Below are 23486 nucleotides of genomic sequence, written 5' to 3'. Positions count from 1 at the left end.
CCAGCAAGGCAGTCTGTTGTCCCTGAAGGGCCTTGAGTATAAGCCCAAGCCACGCTTCGATTCCTTCTGTGGTTCTGGGCAAGTCGGTCTCCTTTTTAGGCTTCTTGATTTTCTCATTGCGAAGGGAGAGAATGGGATTGGGGGATCTCCAAGGTCCTAGCTGCTGCCTCTGTGAGGCACCATGGAAGTCAGAAGGCAAGTTGGAGTCAGCTGTTTAGCGTTAGGGGTGGTGATGGCTCTGCGGCCCCCTGGCCCGGCACCTCACCGTATGCGGGGCGGTTAGAGTGAGAGAAGGTTTAGCTGTGCCTCGTGCACGTGGATTGTTCATGTGGGATGGCACGTGAGGCCAGCCTTTTAGGCACTAGGGACCGAGGCTATGAAAACCCATGCCACATAATTCTTTCCTTCCAGGATGCCTGCCTATAACTTCAGTTGGTGGTATTCTCTGTACTTCATAACCTACATCATCATCAATACCTACATCTTCATGTCCGTCTTTCTGGCTGTGGTCTACAACAATTACAGGAAGCACTTAAAGGTACCGTGCGTGAGCGGAAGGGGGCTGGGGGCAGGGGGCCAGGCATCTGGGCCGGATCCACTGGCAGAGAGGCTGGCAAATGCAGATGCTCAGTATATGAAAGTGTCCTTTTTCTTTTCGCTTTGGCCGATCTGAAGCCCGCTGTGGCGTCCTGCTCTATTCTGCTTGGTGGGCGGTTCATTACCGGTCCTTGTGATGGCTCTAACAGTGTGTCTGGACACTGCGGGCAGCGGCAGGTCCTTGCCTTGCTCCTTGCTCTTAGGGCATGACGTTGTTCATGGCTCCTTGACACGTTTTGTGTGAGAATGGGAGTTGGGGATATTCTCCAAGCTCCCAACTCCTTTTCCCCTCTCCGGCAGAAGCAAAAGCTTCTCAAAGCCAACGGTTTCTGCCCTGGTACCTGCCTGTTTGATTTATGTCTGGAGAATTCCTGGAGGTGTTGGGTGGGCAGAGGCTTCTGGGTACTCGGGGTGGAGGATGTTTTATTTCCAGCTCAAAAGCCACTGAGATACCTGAGATACCTAGCCACGTCACCTACCCCCGCCCCCATTTCTGCTTGGGGGTTTTCTCATCTTGTGAAACTGGCTGCACAGAGAGGCTTTTCATCAAAGAATGATTTTCCTTAAGGGAATACATTGCTTTTTGGTTCTTGATCCTTTTGGTTCTGTTCTGAATTTTTCGTTGCATGGGGATGGTGTCACCAGGGAACAAGAAGAAAATCAGGGGGAACTTCAGTGTTTGCAGCTAAGGACAAGCAGGTGGTGGGACTGAGTCTGAGATTTGGCCCAAATGGCCTTTGAAGGTGTCTGGCCTGTCCTGGTCCTAAGGAGTCTATGTACTGTGGGGATTTGAGCTGCCCCTGCCCCAGGGGCCAGGTCTCCGGAGACCTTCCTACTCCGACTTCCTCTGGGTGGAAAGAGGCCGTCCCAGAGAGTCTGGTGTGCCTCTCCTCTTTGTCGCTGCTGGACAGAACTGTTGCTCTACCCGCCCCAACCCCAAGGCGGTGCTTCTTTGGGTAATCCTCTGCAACAGGGATCAGTCAGCGAAAATCTTAAATGTGCTTTAGGCGCCCAGCACCAGTCCAAGTGCTGAGAAGTCAAAGATGATTAAGACACAGCCCACACCCCTTAAAAATCTACAGTTTAGCTATATAATCAATGAAGTGATGATGTTATTGGGTAACAGGCTTACAGGGAGCAGTAGGAGTGGGCAGCAGGTGACTGTAACCTGAGAAGGCCTGTCCAGCCTACTCTCCTCTGGAAGATTCCCTGTGCTCAGTCCAGATGGCAGCTCTAGGCAGGCCCAGCTGTCCTTCCTGCCTTGGACCTCTTCCTTCCGGACCACTTCTAGCCTAGTTTCACTTCCCTGACTTTTTCTCCTCTTCCCCTTCTCTTTCTTGATTAACTTAATGGTAGCTCTATCTTCTCCCTTCCTGGGGTCTCCCTGTGTCTCAGCAGCACACCCGATTTCCTTCCTTTCTGGAATCTCCCTTCCTCCTGGGCAGAGTGGAGTTGGGACCAGTCTGCCTCGTGCTGTTCTGTTTCTCATCACACAGATTATCCTTCACGGGCTTCCTCCTGTAAACTTGGTAAGACGACTTTTGTTTACGAAGACGGGTTAGCTACGTGTACCTGCGGCCAGGGAGGGATCACATACCTTGCTTAATAGTAGACCCATCAGTGCCTTCTCTTTGGCCCATCAACTACTTTGACACGTTTAGGGGAAAGAAACAAGGCTTTCTTGAATCTTTCTCTTAAAAACCACAATTCTGTTTTTTAAAGAACGAGATTCGCAAACTGGCATACCTGAAACGTCACAAAATGATAGAGGCTTTCAACATTCTGAAAGTCAAGGTGGGCACAGAGTTTGTGGTGATGGAGGCCCGGTGGAAGCAGCTGGCCAGGATCGTGATGCCACACATCAGTGGTCCCCACCTGGAGCTCCTTTTGAGGATCTCCGACGAGGGACAGAAGGGCCACGTGGGTAAGAAGCCTTGGCCTCTGACTATCCTCTTCGCTGTGCGTTCAAAAATGGGTGGCTCCTGAGAGTGATTCGAGAAACAGCAGTACTGTGTTGTCGTTTTTTTTTTTTTTAATTTTCTTACATTTGCAAATAAAAATATACGTGGGCACCCCCAGCTGGCAACAATCCAGCGGAATTTGAGTTTTCATGCTGTGTTCTGACAGGGCTGGCCCCATGCGAATTGTCAGCATGTAAGGAGCCATCCAAAAGCCCTTACCTTGTCACGGTCATTCCACCACTGACACTGCTTTAGGGACGTCATCTACATCACATGCAGTATTTGAAAGCAGCAAGTTGAAAGTAACCTAAAATTCAGGTACTAGTGGTCGGTAGCCATTACGAATAGCACTTTATCTCTGTGGCACGCGTATCAGGCAGGAGCCACTGTCACAACTTTTTTCTGTGCGTGGTGTGTACGTGATCCCTGAGGTGGGGATGTTTGTCATCCTCATTTGTCAATATGGAAACTGAGACTGGAAGAGGTTAAGTAGTTTGCCCACGGCCACACAGCTGCAGAGTGGTCGAGGCCGTTCCACTCCGAGGCCTGTGCTTTTTCTCATTGTGCTAAACCGCCCCAGATTCTGATAGTCACGTAATGGGAAATTGTGGCGACCTTAAAAAATGACTGTGAAGATGGTACGTCAATATGGAAAGACGTGAGGTGACTAAAATATATCCCAAACTGCAGAACACCCTCACTTCATCCTTTTCTGGAAGAGTCCAGAAGGGAACATACCAAAAGGGAGGGGTAGCTTTGACCGGATATAAATTTACCTGAGACAAGGACTCTTAGACTAGTCCCGGAGAGCTGTGGGCCTTATGAGGACTCCATGCAGGTGGGAGAAGGAGATGACAGTGAGTCTCTGGAACTTACATGACGAAAGAGAACAAAGAGACATATGCAGTAAGACACTGCTCAGTGGGAGGTGCTCACGTCTTGCAGTGAGAGTTTGGGATCCAGAATGGAAGAAGGCCTTTCTCCTCTTGAATCAGCAGGATCTGCCATGCGCCTTCCGGTGAGCCCCGAGCGTGTCTCCTCAGCCACCCCGCTTGATGTTGTGTTTCCAAGGGTCTGGTCAAGAGCCAGGCTTCTCAAAGCCTGAACGATTGCCTTGGTGCCCCCCGTTAGGGACCGGCAGGGGTTGCCTGTGCCATTCAGCATGTCAGGNCATCTCTGTGGCATGCGTATCAGGCAGAAGCCACTGTCACAACTTTTTTCCGTGCGTGGTGTGTACGTGATCACTGAGGTGGGGATGTTTGTCATCCTCATTTGTCAATATGGAAACTGAGACTGGAAGAGGTTAAGTAGTTTGCCCACGGCCACACAGCTGCAGAGTGGTCGAGGCCGTTCCACTCCGAGGCCTGTGCTTTTTCTCATTGTGCTAAACCGCCCCAGATTCTGATAGTCACGTAATGGGAAATTGTGGCGACCTTAAAAAATGACTGTGAAGATGGTACGTCAATATGGAAAGACGTGAGGTGACTAAAATATATCCCAAACTGCAGAACACCCTCACTTCATCCTTTTCTGGAAGAGTCCAGAAGGGAACATACCAAAAGGGAGGGGTAGCTTTGACCGGATATAAATTTACCTGAGACAAGGACTCTTAGACTAGTCCCGGAGAGCTGTGGGCCTTATGAGGACTCCATGCAGGTGGGAGAAGGAGATGACAGTGAGTCTCTGGAACTTACATGACGAAAGAGAACAAAGAGACATATGCAGTAAGACACTGCTCAGTGGGAGGTGCTCACGTCTTGCAGTGAGAGTTTGGGATCCAGAATGGAAGAAGGCCTTTCTCCTCTTGAATCAGCAGGATCTGCCATGCGCCTTCCGGTGAGCCCCGAGCGTGTCTCCTCAGCCACCCCGCTTGATGTTGTGTTTCCAAGGGTCTGGTCAAGAGCCAGGCTTCTCAAAGCCTGAACGATTGCCTTGGTGCCCCCCGTTAGGGACCGGCAGGGGTTGCCTGTGCCATTCAGCATGTCAGGGTTAGGGTTCTGTGGATGGCGGAGAAGGGCGGCTGGTGCCCTAGGCGACCCGTGAGCACAGTGCTTCCTAGGCTGGGTGTAGTGAAGCTTTTCAATGTCCGACCTGTCATGGACTGACGCTTTGGTAAAGTACAGCAAAAATCAATGCTCAGAAAAAGGAAATGAAAATGTGTAAAATCCAAGCCCCATTTTTTCATTATTAGAGTCATTGGACATGATCCTGGCCAATTTTCTACAAGTTTCTGTATTCGGCACTTATCCCATGGCGGGTGGGGAACACAAGAACAGGCCCAGCAGTGGCCCAGGGACCACTGTTTGAGGACCACCTCCCTAGTACTTAGAGGAGAAGGTTGGGACTTGGGTTCCCCTGGATGTCCCACCCCAAGAACTGGGGTGGCGTGGCTGGTCGCTCTAGCCCAGGTGCTCCCAGCCTTCAGCCCCTCTGTTTTTGAGAATTCTCCTTTCATGATTTAGTACCTCTGCTGCTCCTAGATGATTGGGACTCAAAGATGTTGATGTTGATGAATCTTTAGGGCGTTATGAGCATTCTTTGCAATTCCTTCCGTAAAGCGAATTCCTGGATTGGTAGTAAAAGGTGAGATGTTCCAAACCTAGGGATGGGGGCTTTTAAGAATCTTTGTCTTTGTCTGTCAGGCATGGGGAGGCCCATATACTTGGGTATCTCCTGCTCATCCAGGGAAGATACACATGGTCCCCAGGACGTGCTCATATGAATGTCCCTTTGTTGATGAGGTCAGTCTAGCTATTGATGGTCATTTCCCAAGTGGGAGGAAAATGGCTTTTCTTTGTCTTGTCAGCTTCTTGTATGTTTTGGGCTGTCAATAGGGCAGCTCTTAAACGGTGCTGTGCAGCTGTGCAGGATAAATATGGAGCATACCAGACACATCCAAGTTCTCCTGGCACCCCTGCTCATTTGGATGTATCACTCCATGAATTACATGAGCAAGAGGAAGGAGGGGTTCTTTGAGGCCACCACACAACTTTCTGGAGAGTGCTGATGAAGATCCGGGTACCAAACACCACCACCACCACCACCTGGCCACTTGCAGGGGTTCTTCTCTGAATGTAGGCTGTGATCTTGCACAGGGTGAGGTCTGTAAGAGTTGCCCAAGGAGACTGGTCAGTGACAAAAGGGAGCAGAGGAACCTGAGAATGAGGCACGGCCCAAACCCGCTGAGCTATAGAATGTTTTCACACTGGCCAAGAATAACCATGGTGAGAGGAGCGTGGGGACCAGTTGGCATGATAACTCCTCCAGAAGTGAGAGCCCTCATGTCTTTACAGTGGCCCGCAGTCCTCCAAGAAATAATGAAAGTCAGTGTAAGTGTTGCAGCCTTGTGAGAAATAAGAGAATCTCCTTGGGCAAGGGCTGCAAATCCAGTTCCCTGGGCTGAAGACAGAGATGGCAATGACCAACCTTGTGTACCTCATGCAAAGAGCCCGATGGGCCCGTTCTGAATTTCATCTATTAACGTTAATGTGCTTTGTTATAGACATGTACCCAAATAGTCATGCCAACGAATATGCTTAAATGCCAGTATGATCTAAAGCTTGAAAACTCTAGTTTTTATAGCATGATGTAAGACAGTTGTTATATAGTATTTTAATTTGGGTGCCCTGAAGAACAAATCTACTTATACATAGGGACATGACATTTTAATTTCTTTGGGAGTCTTTAGGTGAATCCAGATTGTTGACTATGTATCTCAATCTTCTTTAGTCCAGTGCCCCCAACTGAATTAGTAATTTCAAAAGAAAACACGTTTAGGAAACCATAGGTAGTTGAGCAAGGCTGACACTAAGGATTCGTCAGAGAAGTAGAAAACCCGGCATGCGGTGTCCACATAGTTGACGCGGGCCACTCTACAGGGCCTTGTGATTTATAATATTGTGCGAGATTTACATAAGCTGATTGATGAGAACCCAGCTTTTTCAATCACAACGGTTTAAATCATGCCGCACGGGTCTAGCCGATGTTTAGGGTTATGGATGCCTCAACGTTCGCTGAGATCACGACACCCATTGACCCGTAAGATAAGGACGAGGAGTGTGAGAAGATCCAGCCGTGTTAGCCTCTTTGGAGAAAAGAAATTGTACATGAACTAAATACCATGTTTGCATTTTGTATTAACACTAGATTAAATCAGGAGAAAGACATGAAGCCACATTTTAAACCCTAAATCACAAAACAATTTATTAGTTTTTCTTTATTGGGAGCATTAAATCAATTTGGATTAAAATTTTAAATTATTAATTATATAAATAAAATTACATGACAACGTAATTTTATAACATTTTAATCTTCAGTCAGAAGTCTTTAGATTTAAACTTTTTAACCAGATCTTTAAAATGCATCTTTTTACCAAAAAAATTAATGAACATTATTTTTCCCCCACTGGCCTTTCTGCAACTATTAATTGTTGGCCTATTATTAATTTGCACATCTTTGTAAAAAATTTTTTTGACTAGGTAGAGATACTAAGAACATTAAATAAAGCTAGAATTTCCTGGTTCCCAATCTGATTTTCTTAAGAAATTGTAGGAATACTGTTTAAATTAGTAGATTGTTGTTTTATATAATTTATACTTGTGGGGGGGTCAGACTTTAAAAACCAATTTGTTAATTCAGGGTTTTATTTGGAAGGCATGTGCGTCAAGGAGAAAATCATTTTGAAAGGGATTTTTAAAAGTATCAGTGAGCTTATGGCTCAGTAGACTTCCCAGTATTTTACTTTTTGCCAGATAGCACTGTTGATTTAAATATTGTTACCAGGGCGACCACATCTTTATGCAAGACAGCCAGTGGGATTTGTCAGCTTTCAGGGACCATAGGTGATATTTTATGGGTTATAGCAGTAATTTCTAATGTCTGGGTGTCCAAAAGACTCCTTTGTTCAACTAACACTTTCAAAGACAGTTTTAATAACAGAAAGTCAAGCAGGATTACATGCTTCATGGCGGCCTCCACTCTACAGGCAGGGATGGCAATACTTCTGTGAATATTCTCGCTTCTCCCTTTGATCAGCAGTTATGAGCATTTGTGGTTTCCAAGGCTAAACACTGGAATTCTGTTAGTACCCAAAGTGTTAAAACTGAATCCAGTGTTAAAATGAGAAACACAAACTTACCAATATGGGAAGAAAAGGGCTGAATAGAATTATTAACAAAGAATATGGAGCAAGTAATGTATCTACAACAAAGGTTGGCAGATTATGGTCCACAGGCTAAACATGATCCACCACCTGTTTCTGTAAATGAAGTTTTATTGGAACAGAGCCATGCTCATTCATTTATGTATTATTTGTGGCTGTTTTCATGCTATACCAGCAGAACTGAGTAGTTAAAATTGAGATCAAAAGCCTAACATATTTACTGTGGGATCAATTTTTTTCCATTGCAGACAAAATGAACTTTATACGCTTGGCTGACCTCCTCAACATTCAGGTGGTCACCATTAACATCAAGAGACACCCACTGGAAGACTGGATGCCTCGGGTATACCAGTCGTCTGCAAGCCTCTTGGTCCAGAGGATGGTTCGGCACAGGCATGTGAAATGGGGCTGGTTTTTTCTCAAGTTGCTTTAAAAATAGAGGAGTTTGCAAATGCTGTCTGGACTGAATGTTTCATTATTGAAGCTATAAATCAGCCCCTTGCTTGCTGCTTTTGGTTTCTTCGGGAGGCTTGTAAAGGGTTCTGGATGTGCTTTGTGTGACCTTAACCAAAAGGCCAGGCTTCTCGATTATGCTTCCTTCTGGCCCTATTTCCTGAGATGCTCAAAGGCCACAGACTGGATGTGCTCTCTCAAATCAGAAGTTCCAGCCCCATCCAAGTCACTAGGAGGTTGATTTCACATATGGCACTCTGACTTTGTAAAGTCTGTGGTTAAAAACTCATGAATTTGAGTTATCAGAATGGTTGTTAAGAAGGCCAATTAATTCTCTTATTCTCCAGTAAGTGGACTCCAGTAAGTGGACTCCAATCATTTGTTCTGGTTGGAGATCTTTGGTTTCGTCTGTGTGGCCTGGAGTGCCCCTAACCTTAATGGCTTATCCTCTTGCTGTCCTTGAATTTAGTGCTTCTTAGAAGGAATGGTTCAGAAGTCCCGGAAAGTGGCTCAGCCTGTGGTGTGGGCACACCGTATTCGCTGCCCATATTTGATATTTATCAAAACCCTTCATGTAAAGGCTTCTTCCCATTAATCCCAGCCTTGGATCACTGATGTGTTTCATGTGCTGCATGTCTGTATGTCTGCATGTGGCATCCAGGGTCCTAGTCTGCAGCCTCTAGGAGGACAGTGAGGTAGGACCCCCTCCTGTCTTCCTGGGACCATGCCCAGGGTCGGCCCGGGGTTCTCCGAGCACAGGAGACAGGTACCTGAGCAGAGCAGCCTGCTCTGATACTTTTTCAGCCATCCCACCCCAGACTTGGTGAGAAGGATAGACATGTCAGTCCCCTGGATGGCTTGTGTGCATTACGGGTGTAGAGGTTTTCAGAAGATTCCTTAGTTAGGACGGTAATTTTCTAGGGACAAGTAGTAGAGGCATCATGATCCCATGCTAAGCCCTAAACCTTCTCCTTGTCCCATTTCTGCCTAAGCTTTCATCGGACCCAGGTCCCATGCCCCCAGAGGGGGACCTGGGAAAACCACACCTCTGTTCCCCACCCCTGCCCNGGACTCCAATCATTTGTTCTGGTTGGAGATCTTTGGTTTTGTCTGTGTGGCCTGGAGTGCTCCTAACCTTAATGGCTTATCCTCTTGCTGTCCTTGAATTTAGTGCTTCTTAGAAGGAATGGTTCAGAAGTCCCGGAAAGTGGCTCAGCCTGTGGTGTGGGCACACCGTATTCGCTGCCCATATTTGATATTTATCAAAACCCTTCATGTAAAGGCTTCTTCCCATTAATCCCAGCCTTGGATCACTGATGTGTTTCATGTGCTGCATGTCTGTATGTCTGCATGTGGCATCCAGGGTCCTAGTCTGCAGCCTCTAGGAGGACAGTGAGGTAGGACCCCCTCCTGTCTTCCTGGGACCATGCCCAGGGTCGGCCCGGGGTTCTCCGAGCACAGGAGACAGGTACCTGAGCAGAGCAGCCTGCTCTGATACTTTTTCAGCCATCCCACCCCAGACTTGGTGAGAAGGATAGACATGTCAGTCCCCTGGATGGCTTGTGTGCATTACGGGTGTAGAGGTTTTCAGAAGATTCCTTAGTTAGGACGGTAATTTTCTAGGGACAAGTAGTAGAGGCATCATGATCCCATGCTAAGCCCTAAACCTTCTCCTTGNCCACATAGTTGACGCGGGCCACTCTACAGGGCCTTGTGATTTATAATATTGTGCGAGATTTACATAAGCTGATTGATGAGAACCCAGCTTTTTCAATCACAACGGTTTAAATCATGCCGCACGGGTCTAGCCGATGTTTAGGGTTATGGATGCCTCAACGTTCGCTGAGATCACGACACCCATTGACCCGTAAGATAAGGACGAGGAGTGTGAGAAGATCCAGCCGTGTTAGCCTCTTTGGAGAAAAGAAATTGTACATGAACTAAATACCATGTTTGCATTTTGTATTAACACTAGATTAAATCAGGAGAAAGACATGAAGCCACATTTTAAACCCTAAATCACAAAACAATTTATTAGTTTTTCTTTATTGGGAGCATTAAATCAATTTGGATTAAAATTTTAAATTATTAATTATATAAATAAAATTACATGACAACGTAATTTTATAACATTTTAATCTTCAGTCAGAAGTCTTTAGATTTAAACTTTTTAACCAGATCTTTAAAATGCATCTTTTTACCAAAAAAATTAATGAACATTATTTTTCCCCCACTGGCCTTTCTGCAACTATTAATTGTTGGCCTATTATTAATTTGCACATCTTTGTAAAAAATTTTTTTGACTAGGTAGAGATACTAAGAACATTAAATAAAGCTAGAATTTCCTGGTTCCCAATCTGATTTTCTTAAGAAATTGTAGGAATACTGTTTAAATTAGTAGATTGTTGTTTTATATAATTTATACTTGTGGGGGGGTCAGACTTTAAAAACCAATTTGTTAATTCAGGGTTTTATTTGGAAGGCATGTGCGTCAAGGAGAAAATCATTTTGAAAGGGATTTTTAAAAGTATCAGTGAGCTTATGGCTCAGTAGACTTCCCAGTATTTTACTTTTTGCCAGATAGCACTGTTGATTTAAATATTGTTACCAGGGCGACCACATCTTTATGCAAGACAGCCAGTGGGATTTGTCAGCTTTCAGGGACCATAGGTGATATTTTATGGGTTATAGCAGTAATTTCTAATGTCTGGGTGTCCAAAAGACTCCTTTGTTCAACTAACACTTTCAAAGACAGTTTTAATAACAGAAAAGTCAAGCAGGATTACATGCTTCATGGCGGCCTCCACTCTACAGGCAGGGATGGCAATACTTCTGTGAATATTCTCGCTTCTCCCTTTGATCAGCAGTTATGAGCATTTGTGGTTTCCAAGGCTAAACACTGGAATTCTGTTAGTACCCAAAGTGTTAAAACTGAATCCAGTGTTAAAATGAGAAACACAAACTTACCAATATGGGAAGAAAAGGGCTGAATAGAATTATTAACAAAGAATATGGAGCAAGTAATGTATCTACAACAAAGGTTGGCAGATTATGGTCCACAGGCTAAACATGATCCACCACCTGTTTCTGTAAATGAAGTTTTATTGGAACAGAGCCATGCTCATTCATTTATGTATTATTTGTGGCTGTTTTCATGCTATACCAGCAGAACTGAGTAGTTAAAATTGAGATCAAAAGCCTAACATATTTACTGTGGGATCAATTTTTTTCCATTGCAGACAAAATGAACTTTATACGCTTGGCTGACCTCCTCAACATTCAGGTGGTCACCATTAACATCAAGAGACACCCACTGGAAGACTGGATGCCTCGGGTATACCAGTCGTCTGCAAGCCTCTTGGTCCAGAGGATGGTTCGGCACAGGCATGTGAAATGGGGCCGTTTTTTTCTCAAGTTGCTTTAAAAATAGAGGAGTTTGCAAATGCTGTCTGGACTGAATGTTTCATTATTGAAGCTATAAATCAGCCCCTTGCTTGCTGCTTTTGGTTTCTTCGGGAGGCTTGTAAAGGGTTCTGGATGTGCTTTGTGTGACCTTAACCAAAAGGCCAGGCTTCTCGATTATGCTTCCTTCTGGCCCTATTTCCTGAGATGCTCAAAGGCCACAGACTGGATGTGCTCTCTCAAATCAGAAGTTCCAGCCCCATCCAAGTCACTAGGAGGTTGATTTCACATATGGCACTCTGACTTTGTAAAGTCTGTGGTTAAAAACTCATGAATTTGAGTTATCAGAATGGTTGTTAAGAAGGCCAATTAATTCTCTTATTCTCCAGTAAGTGGACTCCAGTAAGTAGACTCCAATCATTTGTTCTGGTTGGAGATCTTTGGTTTCGTCTGTGTGGCCTGGAGTGCCCCTAACCTTAATGGCTTATCCTCTTGCTGTCCTTGAATTTAGTGCTTCTTAGAAGGAATGGTTCAGAAGTCCCGGAAAGTGGCTCAGCCTGTGGTGTGGGCACACCGTATTCGCTGCCCATATTTGATATTTATCAAAACCCTTCATGTAAAGGCTTCTTCCCATTAATCCCAGCCTTGGATCACTGATGTGTTTCATGTGCTGCATGTCTGTATGTCTGCATGTGGCATCCAGGGTCCTAGTCTGCAGCCTCTAGGAGGACAGTGAGGTAGGACCCCCTCCTGTCTTCCTGGGACCATGCCCAGGGTCGGCCCGGGGTTCTCCGAGCACAGGAGACAGGTACCTGAGCAGAGCAGCCTGCTCTGATACTTTTTCAGCCATCCCACCCCAGACTTGGTGAGAAGGATAGACACGTCAGTCCCCTGGATGGCTTGTGTGCATTACGGGTGTAGAGGTTTTCAGAAGATTCCTTAGTTAGGATGGTAATTTTCTAGGGACAAGTAGTAGAGGCATCATGATCCCGTGCTAAGCCCTAAACCTTCTCCTTGCCCCATTTCTGCCTAAGCTTTCATCGGACCCAGGTCCCATGCCCCCAGAGGGGGACCTGGGAAAACCACACCTCTGTTCCCCACCCCTGCCCCCTGGTCACCGAGTCTTCATTTTCTCCTAGGCCGGAAGGACTGCACCAGTATTGGGGGGAGGCAGGTGAATTTCAGAACCTGGGCCGTGCTGGAATCTTTACTTACTAGAGTCTTGAGTGTGCATGTGTGCACGCGTGTTGGCGGGATGGGGGCTTGGGGGTATCTCATAATCATCACATTGATGGGAACATATAGCCCCTATAAGGCTCTGAACTTGCTCCTTTCACTGAAATGTGGGATGACAGGATCTCTTCTTTTTTCCCTCACGGCAGGATTTTTGTCTGGGTTTATGATGTCATCATTCTAATAAATGCCATATTCATCGCTCTGGATGAGAAAAACCCCTTCATATCCTACGCAGAGTGGCTTTTCCTTTCTCTATATATTATTGAAATTCTCCTGAAACTGTATACATATGAGCCCAGAGCCTATTTTGGCAGGAAACAGTTCTGGAACTGGTGAGCATGTGTGTTCTAGGGAGGGGGAGGGGCAGAGACCATGGGCAAAGAGAGGGGGTTTTCTGTCAGTTTGGGGAGTCTTGTAGTTTTCCCAAGCTCCAGCTGCCTAGTTTTGGGGCATCTTATCATGAAATCTTGGGGGTGTGGGAACATCTCGGTCAAATGAAGCTGTTATTTTATGATGTCAGTTTGAACTTACTCTAGATAAAATTAGAAACACAGATCGTGGCATCCTGGGTTTGGAAAGGATCTTAGAACATCATACCCAATGAGGCCCTTCCATAGCTCCCTTGGCCCACTCCCTAGTCTTTTTATCAGGGAACTTGGCATGTGTATGCCTGGACGAGGAGGTTGTTTAGAAGCTCTTTCCTACACAGATGTGTCACCTGTGGCCTCTTTGTTCTCCAGGCTAGGTACCTCCTGGTCTCAAACCATCACCCCCATGGTACAGACCATCTCAAATGCCACTGCATGTTAGGAATTGAGGGACATAAAGACACAGGGCACACACAAGCCTGTCTTGTGTAATGCACAACTTGCCAGGGCCGAATATCTGTGATTATTGCTCTTGGTGCCAGGAAACTCACTAGGATGCACATGTGGCCAAAGGGGAACTAGCTGGTCTTGTCCATTGCTTTGGCACTGTTGTCAGAAAGAAAAGCAATGCTATGATGGCTATCCCCTTTAATTAAAAAGTTACAATGGACTTAGTAAGGTTAATACCAAGAAAGATTATACTGTATATGCTGAAAATGTGCCAAAGTATTCTTTCAAGGATATAGTTATTTTGGAAGACAAAGTGACAAGAATTGGCTGATTGCTACACATTCCCTCAGGTGGTTCATTGGAGCGGCCAGTGAATGATCGTTGGATCATTCAAATGCAGTGTTTCCGCTTTGTCTCTGTTGTTCTAGAAGTTAGGGAAATCAGTTTCATGGCTGGTTCATTGCTTTGCGTAAGATACTGGATTCAAAGTCTTCTCGGGATCAGTTGTATCCTTCACCAACTTTGCCTCTGCTCTGTTAGGTTTGATACGCTGATCATCATCGCGGCTCTGGTGGCCACTGTGGCCAACACCACCATTCAGTCAGGTCAGTGCTGGGCTCTGGGCTTCGCCATCTTTGTAGAACTTCCGCCGTGTGCCAGTAAGGTGTTTGGGATGGGGCGGCGGACACACAAGAGAATGAGTAGCAGTGTTTCATGCTCTGGAGAGCACTGGTAGCTTTAGCTGTATTTTAGGGATGGCGTTTGTATGCATCCATCACACCAGATACTGACCTGGTCATCTCCTCTCCAAAACTGACCTCAGTCTCATGGTTTAACCTCCACGCCTTTGACCCCCTCCCCATCTTGCCCACCCCCAGAGCTCTAGCTGCAGCTGGAGCTCTGCCTGGTCCCTGGCCCACTGCCCCCTTGTGTTGGCCTCCCCTGGCTGCACCTGCATCTCCCACCACCACCACGCGCACTTCCTCCTGCAACAGCAGAGGGCGGTGTTTAGACATAGTGCCGCTTCTTAACGGGACTCTACGAGAGGAATGTTGGGGAGGGAAGGGCTTGTAGAAATGTGTTCTGTAGAACCGCATCCACGGTCATTTCTTTAAGACGGCCTGAAGTCTACACCGACTCTAAGGATTCTCTAGCTCTGGGGGTGGCAGAGACGCCTGGGGTGGCTCGGCTTTGCTGGGGGACTGAGGGAGTCCAGGCGGCACTTGCTTCCTCGCTGCTCGGAGCCACAGTCCAGCTTTGGAGGTGAAGCCGCATCTCTCCCCTGAACCCACAGAGTCTCCGACCTCATTGACTAGGAGGGCCAAGCCAGAGGCACTCACAAAACGGAAAGTTAAATGTGCGTTTGTTTGGGTTTTTTTCTAGCAAGGAAATACAACAGTCAGCAGATACTGGACATCGTCTTGATACTGAGGATCCTGCGGCTCTTACGGATCATCGTCAGCATTCAGAGGTAGAGGGAGCGACGTGCCGTCGGGTGGCTCCCACCCTGGAGTCTGCCGGAAACCGCTCCTGCCCGAGAACGACCAGCACACCCCTCTGGGAGCCCCGAAGTTCCTCGCACGGAGGACCCGGCGCGCTCTCAGGATGGGGCGGGGGCGGGGAGGGAAGCCCGCAAGGATGGCGAAGAGCACTCGCATGGCAGCTCCCCGGGGGCGGGGCTTCTGTCCCTCTCCGTCGTCCCGTGACCCCTTCCCTCACCGTGCGTGCTGTGCGTCGCTGCACAGCGGTGGCTGTGGTGGCCGCCAGCCGTTGTGAAATTCCTCCCACCATCCTGATATAGGGGCTTTTATTATCCTTTGGTCATCAGTGATGTCAGTGAAGCTCAGAGAGGTTGAATGACTCCCCAGTGGTGCACAGCTTAAAAGGCAGATTCCTGACAGTGTGTGAAGAGCAGGTCCAGGCCCCGGGGGAGGGGATATTAAACCACAGCTGCTGGTGTGGGGTCAGTTTACCTCACGGTTTCCCTTCTGCCTTGTGTTCTGGAAACCTTGTCTCATCCTAGATTCCGGCTCATCGTAACCACCTTAATTAACATTGGTCCCACGATACTGACGTTCGGTGGACTCGTCTTGGTAAGTGGCTTGTTCTCGTGGCTGTTTTACGTGAAATAAGCGGTAAGATGTCCATTCTCGGCAACTCTCGATAAGCCTTGTTTGAAGTGAGGAAAAGAAAGGGAGATTAAGTAAGTGAGCCTCGCTGGTTTCTTGTCGTCCTTTTTAGAAATACGCAGTGTCTGGAAACCCTGGGCGTGTACCAGTTAAGGTACACCGGCTACTGGGGGGAGACACCAGAACTTCAGTGGGTTAACTCAGTCATGGTTTCCTTGTCACCCACGGTCGAGGTGGGGGTGCCTGGCTAGCAGATGCTTCTGGGGGGTGTAGGCTCCTTCTGGCTCATGGCTGTGAGCCTTCAGATCCTTCTTTGTTCTGCTTGTGGCTAAAGCCCACCTGCTCCCCAGACCCCAGCGGTGAGAACACAGCCACCCAGGGCTGCAGGGGGGGTGGCGCCTCCAGACCACCATTATTAAAAGTTTGTTGTTACTCTTCCAAAATATCTCTATGTGTACAACAGGTATATCCCAGACATGCCTGTATGTATCTGGTTTATTGTTTAGTCAGATGAAAGAATCCACACAAAATGTTGCAGAACTTTCTTCCACCTGATATCTCTGTCATATGTCCTGGGGGACACACGCACCATGTCGGCTCTGCTGTGATTAAAAGTGTCCCACGGGGACACCTGAGTGGCTCAGTTGGTTAAGCGTCTGCCTTAGGCTTGGGTTATGATCCCAGGGTCCCTGCATTGGGCTCCTTGCACAGACCACCAGGTGCTCTCATCTTTTTGCCGTCACAAGTGACGTGGGGAGGGCCGGTCTTGTACCTGCATCTTCGTGCTTCCGTTCCCACCAGGTGTATTCCTAGGCTCAGCGCTGCTAGGTCACAGGGGAAATGTGTTCACACCTTGGGTGGAAGGTGGCACGTGGCCTTCCAAACGCACGCTCCCTGTGTATCCCACACGACAGTGTGTCACAGCCTGTCTCTCTGCCCCCTAGTAGCTGGGGTTTACGAACCGTTGCCCTGTCCTCCAGTCTGACAGGGGAGAGAATGGCACTGTGTTGCTCTGACGTGTGTTTCTGTCGTGTTTCATGCGGCGGAGTGTCTTCTCCGTGTTCTTTTGGGCACTTTCCCTTATTTTTCGGTAAACAGAGTGTTCATATCCCTGGTCCATTCTTCTGTTCACTTTTAAACATGATTTGCAGGAGTGTTTTGCCAGTTAAGAAAATAGGCTGTGGGGCGCCTGGGTAGCGCAGTCGTTAAGCGTCTGCCTTCAGCTCAGGGCGTGATCCCGGCGTTCCGGGATCGAGTCCCACATCGGGCTCCTCGGCTGGGAGCCTGCTTCTTCCTCTCCCACTCCTCTGCTGTGTTCCCTCTCTCGCTGACTGTCTCTATCTCTGTCAAATAAATAAATAAAATCTTTAAAAAAAAAAAAAAGAAAATAGGCTGTTAGTAAGTTGTTTACAGTGGAATTGCTTTTCCTTCTGTGTCACTTGTTTTTTGTTTTTTGAGGTTTTTTTTTTTCCTACATAAAGGATTTTTGTTGTATATTTTGGGGGCTTTGTAAAAATTTAAATTAATTATATAGTCCTATCTCCTAACCTTTTATTTTATAGATTATTTTATATTCTTTTATAGTCATGCTTAGTGGAGCCTTTTCCTACTCAATTTTTTTTTCCAAGTTTCTTCATGGTTTGTTTTTTTACCTTTGACCCTATGGAATTTATTTTCCTATAAAAAACAAGGTAAAGATACAACTTTATTTTTTTTTCCTAGAGGACCAACCGTTGCTTATTGAGTATTTAAGCCACTAACTTGCCTACTTGCCTAGCAGCTCTGTTCTTGACTTTGTAAGCCCACGGGACAGGTTGCAGTGTGGTCCTGCTGGCCGTGTCTTCTGTCCCTCTGCGTCCACCCGCCCACCCTGACACTGCCTGGGTCTGGGTTGGGGAGGGCAGCCACCCCGGAATCAGAGTAGCATCCCTTTCTGCCGGACGACCCATGTCCGCAGTCCTCTGGCCTCGCCTTCCCGCCCCCGGCCCCATGATGTGATGCTGCAGCCCCGTGCACCCCCTGCTGACCAGGGCCGCCCATCGCAGGTGGTCTACTACGTGTTTGCTATCATCGGGATGGAAGCATTCCACGGCAAAGTCCAGTTCTTCGACCCGAATTTCACCACCCCCAACGCTCTGGTGTGTGGGAACCCAGCCCTGAAAGACTCAGCATTTGCCCGAGACAGGTACTGCAAGAACAACTTCAATGACCTGGCCTCCTCGTTCATCGTGCTGATGGAGCTCACGGTGGTTAACCAGTGGCACGATATCCTTTCTGAGAAGGCGTCCGACCCCAGGGGCTGCCTGCTCCCTGGGGTGGGACGAGGGGGAGGGGCGCTAAGAGGAACTTCCAGGAGCCTCCAGGGCACCTGCCGAGCTCCCCGAAGGTTTGGTTCCTTAGCTGCCTGCTTACTCCTCGCAGGCGGCTTTGCCCTCGTGACTCACCAGGCGGCAAAGCTATATTTCATCGGCTTCCATGTCGTGGTCGTCATTCTCATCGTGAAGTGAGTTGCCTCCTGCCACGTTGGCAAGTCCACGTTTCCCTTGTTCCCGCCACCTGGTGTGCACTGCGGGTAGGCACTGCAGGGAGGAGTCTGACTTGTGTTCACACTTGTGGTGATTGTTGCCCGTGCCGTGCGCATCTGTATTAGAGTACGCGTCTCATAGTCTTGTAAGTTGTTTGGGTCAGAAGGACCGTGGGGTCCCGGCCAGTCTCCTTCCCCTTTCCCACCCAGACCGAATCCCTTGAGAGCATCCCTGGGAATACAATTCACCCTCTGCTTAAATCCAGCCATCTGCTCGCTTCTCAGAGCCTCAGAGTCGGTTCCCTAGTTGTCCCATTCCTGTCCTTTCCTGTCCTTGCACAGGTAGGATGGAACTGTGTCCGTGGTCTGTCCTGGCGCCTCTTCCAAGAGAAACCTCAGTCACTGAGAGCCTCTGTGACGTCCCACCACCTGAAAGGGCTTTTGTTCCAGCATAAGAGTTTCTGGTTCTTGCTCCTCGGCTCCTCATGGGACCTGAGCCCGAGTCCCCTTGACGGCTGGAATGTTCTTCCCGAGAGGTTTTCTGGTTGTCATACCCTCTCACAGCCTGGGGCCAGCTGTTCTTGGGGGAACAGCCCAGCACGTGTGCCTTCCTTGTCACCCCGGGCCCGCGTTGGCCGGCTGACTTTGGCTCCAGAATGACTCAAGAATCCTGGCCGAGGGAGGGGAGGTAAAGAGAGCTCACGGGCAGCTCTGATCAGGCCTGCTTGTCCTTACACAGCCTGAATGGAAGACGTTGAGGCAACAAGAGAGAAACGTCACTCTGAGTGGCTCCTACAGAGGTTGCCGGAGTGCTGGGACCAGCAGGGGTTAGCATTTCTGCCACTGTCCTCTCAGAAGCAGGCAGGGGTGTGGGATCCCTGGGCTCCATCATCATAGCTATTACGTCAGAAACGGTGAAGGGTCTGAGGTCTTCCCTACTTGCCAGCTAGTGGTTAGTCTGTGTGCATATGCCCCGTATAGACACCGACAGAAAGCACGGCACCTTGGGTCAGAGGCAAAGACAGTTTACTTGTGGTGGAAGCGGCTTCAGAGCAATACTTTGTGTCAGTTCCCCAAACCTTCGAACCTTTGTCCCCACCGAGCAGTGTGGTGAGCACCAGCCGGAGTGGGAGTGCTGGAGGGAACCCACAAGGAGGAAACTGATCTTATAGACGGCTGCTGGGGCCTGTCCGTCCTCCCCTCTGGCGGTGGGGGGATTTTAGTTTCACCTGGAATGTAAGCAGATCTCCAGGGAGGGCAAGGTGAGCTTTTTATCTTTGTCATCCTGGACTGTGTCTGGGGGGAGACATCACTGACCTTTTACATCTTGGGATGTCTCCAGAGACAAACATCCCTAAGCTGGCCCTCCGTGCCTTTGCTCAGACCGCCCAGGCTCTGCAGAAACTTGAGATATTCATGGAGAACTGTTTACCAACAATTATTTGGCTTAAGCTTCCCCTAGAAAGAAACTGTATTTTCTTTTTAATATTTACTGTTTAAATAGGTTGTAAAAGAAGAATGATTTTTCCAAAGGAATGAAAGTTTTGTCCAATCCTTGAGAGGCGTTGTGTCTATCATTTCTCTGTTCCCCGTCGTGTTGTCTTTGCCACGATAGGCTGCCTTCTTATTTAGGCTCAGACACTCTTTGGAACCAGGATTTCCTGTTGCCTAGACCACGGCTCATCCCCTCTACCTCTCACTCTTTCTCAGTATTTTCATAGCGTTCATCTTGGAGGCATTTTTTGTGGCATACTCCCTAGAAAAAAGTGAAGTCGAAACTGCCATCGAGAAGAAGATTCAAGAGCTCGGAGTGGGAATCCAAGAGTGAGTAGTGTGTTCCCCCTGGTGTCGCTCACAGACTTTCGGAAGAGGACTGGACATGTTCACTCCCTCAGTGCCCCGTGGCATCCAGCATGGGCCTGTGTGCCGGTTCTCAGGGACCCTCACTGACCAGAGGAGAGCCCTGGATGTGGCTGGACGGTGACACGGGGCCATGGCTGGGAGGACAAGTGAGCCACTCAGCTGAGGGACCTGACCCTGTTCATGTCTCTTCTTCCTTGAAGAGAGGAAATGCAGGATGGGAAGCTTGTTGATAACATGGACGCCAAGGACAGTGGCTTTAGTGGAGATGATGGAGACAACAAAAGGAAGGCCTTGAAAGGACTGTACTTCAGAATTGCATCAAAAAGTAAGATTTAACCCAATGCAAAACTTCTTCCAAACCATGCTCCTCACTGCAGCCAGTGAGATGATTCTAGAATGCAAACCTGACCTTCAGTGGCTTTAGAATAAAGACAGGGGCCCTGCCGTGGCCTCTGCAGCCCATCTGCCTGCTTTCTCTCTTTCTCAAGCTCTCCTCTTTCCCACAGTGACCCGCCATGCTGGCTGCATGCCATTTGTCATTGAGTGACAGTTTGGTCACCATCGATCTTCCTTGTAGACTTGAAGCTCCGTGTGTGCTGGGCCCTGTCTTTTTGCCTTCGTGGTATCCCCAGGGCCTCACTCTGTGCCCAGGGCATGGGGGCCCTTCACAACTAGGTCCTTGATTACTTTATTCTTCATGAATCAGCAGTTGGCTGAGTAACCCAGAGCTACCTGAATGTCACTTTGGGCTTTGGCCGGGGCGCCTGCACTAAACTCGGAATGAGGAGCACAGCATAGATCGCAGGAGCCGTGGCATGAGCAGGTGTCACCCTCCTCCATCCTCCAGGGAAGACCTGCTCCTCGGTCTCTAGAGCCCTGCATGGCTGCGGAGCTCCATGGAGCCCGCCCCAGTAGAGACGAGTGATTCTTTTCTGACTTCATCCTTTCTCTCAAAGACTGTCTGGCTAGCCACGCTTGGAGCTCTGTCTTTGACTCAGGGGCCATCCTTCCAGAAAGGCTAGCTGTGCCCGGGCTGGATGCTCCCCTCCGACCGCAACACGTGCGAGTTCCGCGTGCCCTTCTCCCTTCTCCTAGAGTACCGGACCGTGGACGCCCTGCTGCAGCAGATGTTCGAGTCCGAAATTGCTCCAGAGGATGAAGGCCCTTCCTTGGACGAGATTCTGAACTTCTCACCCGGTGACGTATATCCCAAGAATCCCAATTTTGAAAACAGTGCGTGATTCTGGACTGGAAGGGGCCACACCTGGAAACCACGCTAAACTGCCATCGCGTCTTGCGTGTGCTGTCTGGAGGTGGTTTTCCCAGCCCGAGTTGTCTCTGGGCCCTGACCAGCCTGCGCAGCAGCCCTGTGGTCAGCGGAAGGGTGTGGAGAGGCAGCCTCTGTGTGCCCCGCCTGGGGTGCTTTTGGGGTCTGATCAGAGCAGTGAGGAGGGGAAATCTATGAAGAGATTACGAGGAGCACTTATCATACACATGTACCTATGTGTGTGAAGTCCTTTCAGTGGGGACGTGAAAGCTTTTCACTTACTTTTATGTGATATTTTTCTATTCTATTAAATCCTGTGCTACAGTGTTTTGTGAATGACTTTTGAATCTTTAAATATGGTAAAGGAATATATCTAGTATAGCAGCTCTTCGAGGGGTGTTTATTCAAAATGAAGAAAAACATGAAGGTGAAGATAAAATTCTGTCACAATTGCTTCTTTTTCTGGTGAAGGCTCTCAAAGCTGCTCTAATTAAATTACAATGATAGCAGGAGTCTGAGTAAGTTGCCCTCCAAGGTCGTTTTCCCCAGCTGGAAATCTCCCAATGCAGCGACACGCTCCTTCTGGGAAATTAAAATCATTTTATAAACAAAATTTTTAATTGTGGAAAATATTCATAACATTAAAGTCACCATCATAACCAATTCTAAGCGTATAGTTCAGTCATTTTAAGGACATTCGTATCGTGCAACAGAGCTCTGGAACCTTTGATCCTCCCAAATGGAACTGTAACCCGTCAACAGTCACTGCCCGTCCCCTCCTCCCCCAGGCCCTGGCAAGCACCGTTCTACCTTCCGTCTCTATGAAGCTGACTGCGGTACCCCGCAATGGCATTTTGAGCAAGTTGTCTGGGTATAACTCCTTATCACTCTGTACCCGCTCACGGGCCCCACTGTAAGGCAGGGGTCTGTGACCTGAGGTCTCTGAGTGTAGTGAGGCCCAAGTCATGTGACCTGTCAGGTGACAATGGAAACTAGCTTGGGAGGGCTGCCTTTTCTTTGGTTCTGAAGGTGACCTCTGATGTAGGAGCAAAGCCAAGGTTTCGGCCCGGCTTCTGGGGCCAGATTGTCTGGTATCTTACGCCGGGCTCCCTACTGACCATGCTCCGTAATTTCAGTGTGCTCCCTTGTTCCCCCACAGTTGGGATAGATGGTACCTCCCTCCCAAGACTGCAGGGCTGAAGGAGGAGGAGGACAGGCGGGCAGAATGCAGACCCTGCCCCTTCGGGTTTGCTCTCACAGACTGCTGGTTCCTGGTTCAAAGCCAGACCTGGTATCCAGCATTGCTGCTTAAAGTTTTGTTACCATGACAGTCCCTGGAAGGTGGGGCATCCCTGACCCCTCTGGCGGGATTTATGTAGTCCTGCCACCCTCCAGACTGCTCTTATTCCTTTGTGTATCTAACATGTATCGTTAACTAAATATACACTCCACGTACTGAGTGGCAACTTAATTTTTTTAACTCGAACATGTGCTGGGCATTTTTAAATGAGAAACTATGCAGTCATTGTAAAACAACAACAACTCAACACAGAAATATAGTAAAAAGTCAGAAGTTGCTCTGTATTCTTCCTTCTCCTGACGCCCACCTCCCCTTCGTTCTTCCACTCACGATCTGAGGCCCCCTTCCCAGTGGTGATGCTGAGTTTGTTGTTTGTCCTTCTGGAAACACACCTACCCATTTACAGTCATGTCTGTCATGCGTATGAATATATGATGTGCAGCGGACCCTTGACCCACACGGGGTTGGGGGGTAGGGTCACTGACCCCCGCACAGTCGCAAATCTGCATATCACTGTTGACTCCCCTCCAAACTGTACTAACAGCCTACTGTTGACCAGAAAAGCCTACCAGTAACAAACAGCTGATTAACACATAATTTACATATAATGTGTATCATATGCTCTATTCTTACGATAATGTAAGCTAGAGAAAATAGTGTTAAGAAAATCATAAGGAAAATACATTTACAGTACTGTAAGTATTAAAAAATCCGTATATAAGTGGACCTGCTTATGAGTTCAAACTCATGTTCAAGGGTCAACTGTAATTGCTTT

At 48.1% G+C, this 23486-nt stretch overlaps 1 protein-coding gene across 1 annotated transcript in view; it reads left to right on the top strand.

Annotated features, from left to right (window-relative positions):
• LOC100477171 (two pore calcium channel protein 1) overlaps positions 1–21738 on the top strand; it is a 42619-nt gene extending 20881 nt beyond the window's left edge. The window contains exons 11-20 of the mRNA XM_034659554.1: positions 7968–8112; positions 12957–13142; positions 14169–14233; positions 15012–15099; positions 15652–15721; positions 17803–18022; positions 18170–18260; positions 19992–20105; positions 20345–20469; positions 21240–21738. Of these exons, the coding sequence (XP_034515445.1) occupies positions 7968–8112; positions 12957–13142; positions 14169–14233; positions 15012–15099; positions 15652–15721; positions 17803–18022; positions 18170–18260; positions 19992–20105; positions 20345–20469; positions 21240–21385 (1250 nt within the window). The 3' untranslated portion in view covers positions 21386–21738. The remainder of the gene's footprint in view (positions 1–7967; positions 8113–12956; positions 13143–14168; positions 14234–15011; positions 15100–15651; positions 15722–17802; positions 18023–18169; positions 18261–19991; positions 20106–20344; positions 20470–21239) is intronic.
• Positions 21739–23486: the final 1748 nt, after the last annotated feature.

Source organism: Ailuropoda melanoleuca, chromosome 4, assembly GCF_002007445.2.
Source record: "Ailuropoda melanoleuca isolate Jingjing chromosome 4, ASM200744v2, whole genome shotgun sequence".
NCBI classification, from domain to species: Eukaryota; Metazoa; Chordata; class Mammalia; order Carnivora; family Ursidae; genus Ailuropoda; species Ailuropoda melanoleuca.
Note: the sequence above shows the minus strand (reverse complement) of the source record. Positions and strands in the feature narration are given on the sequence as shown.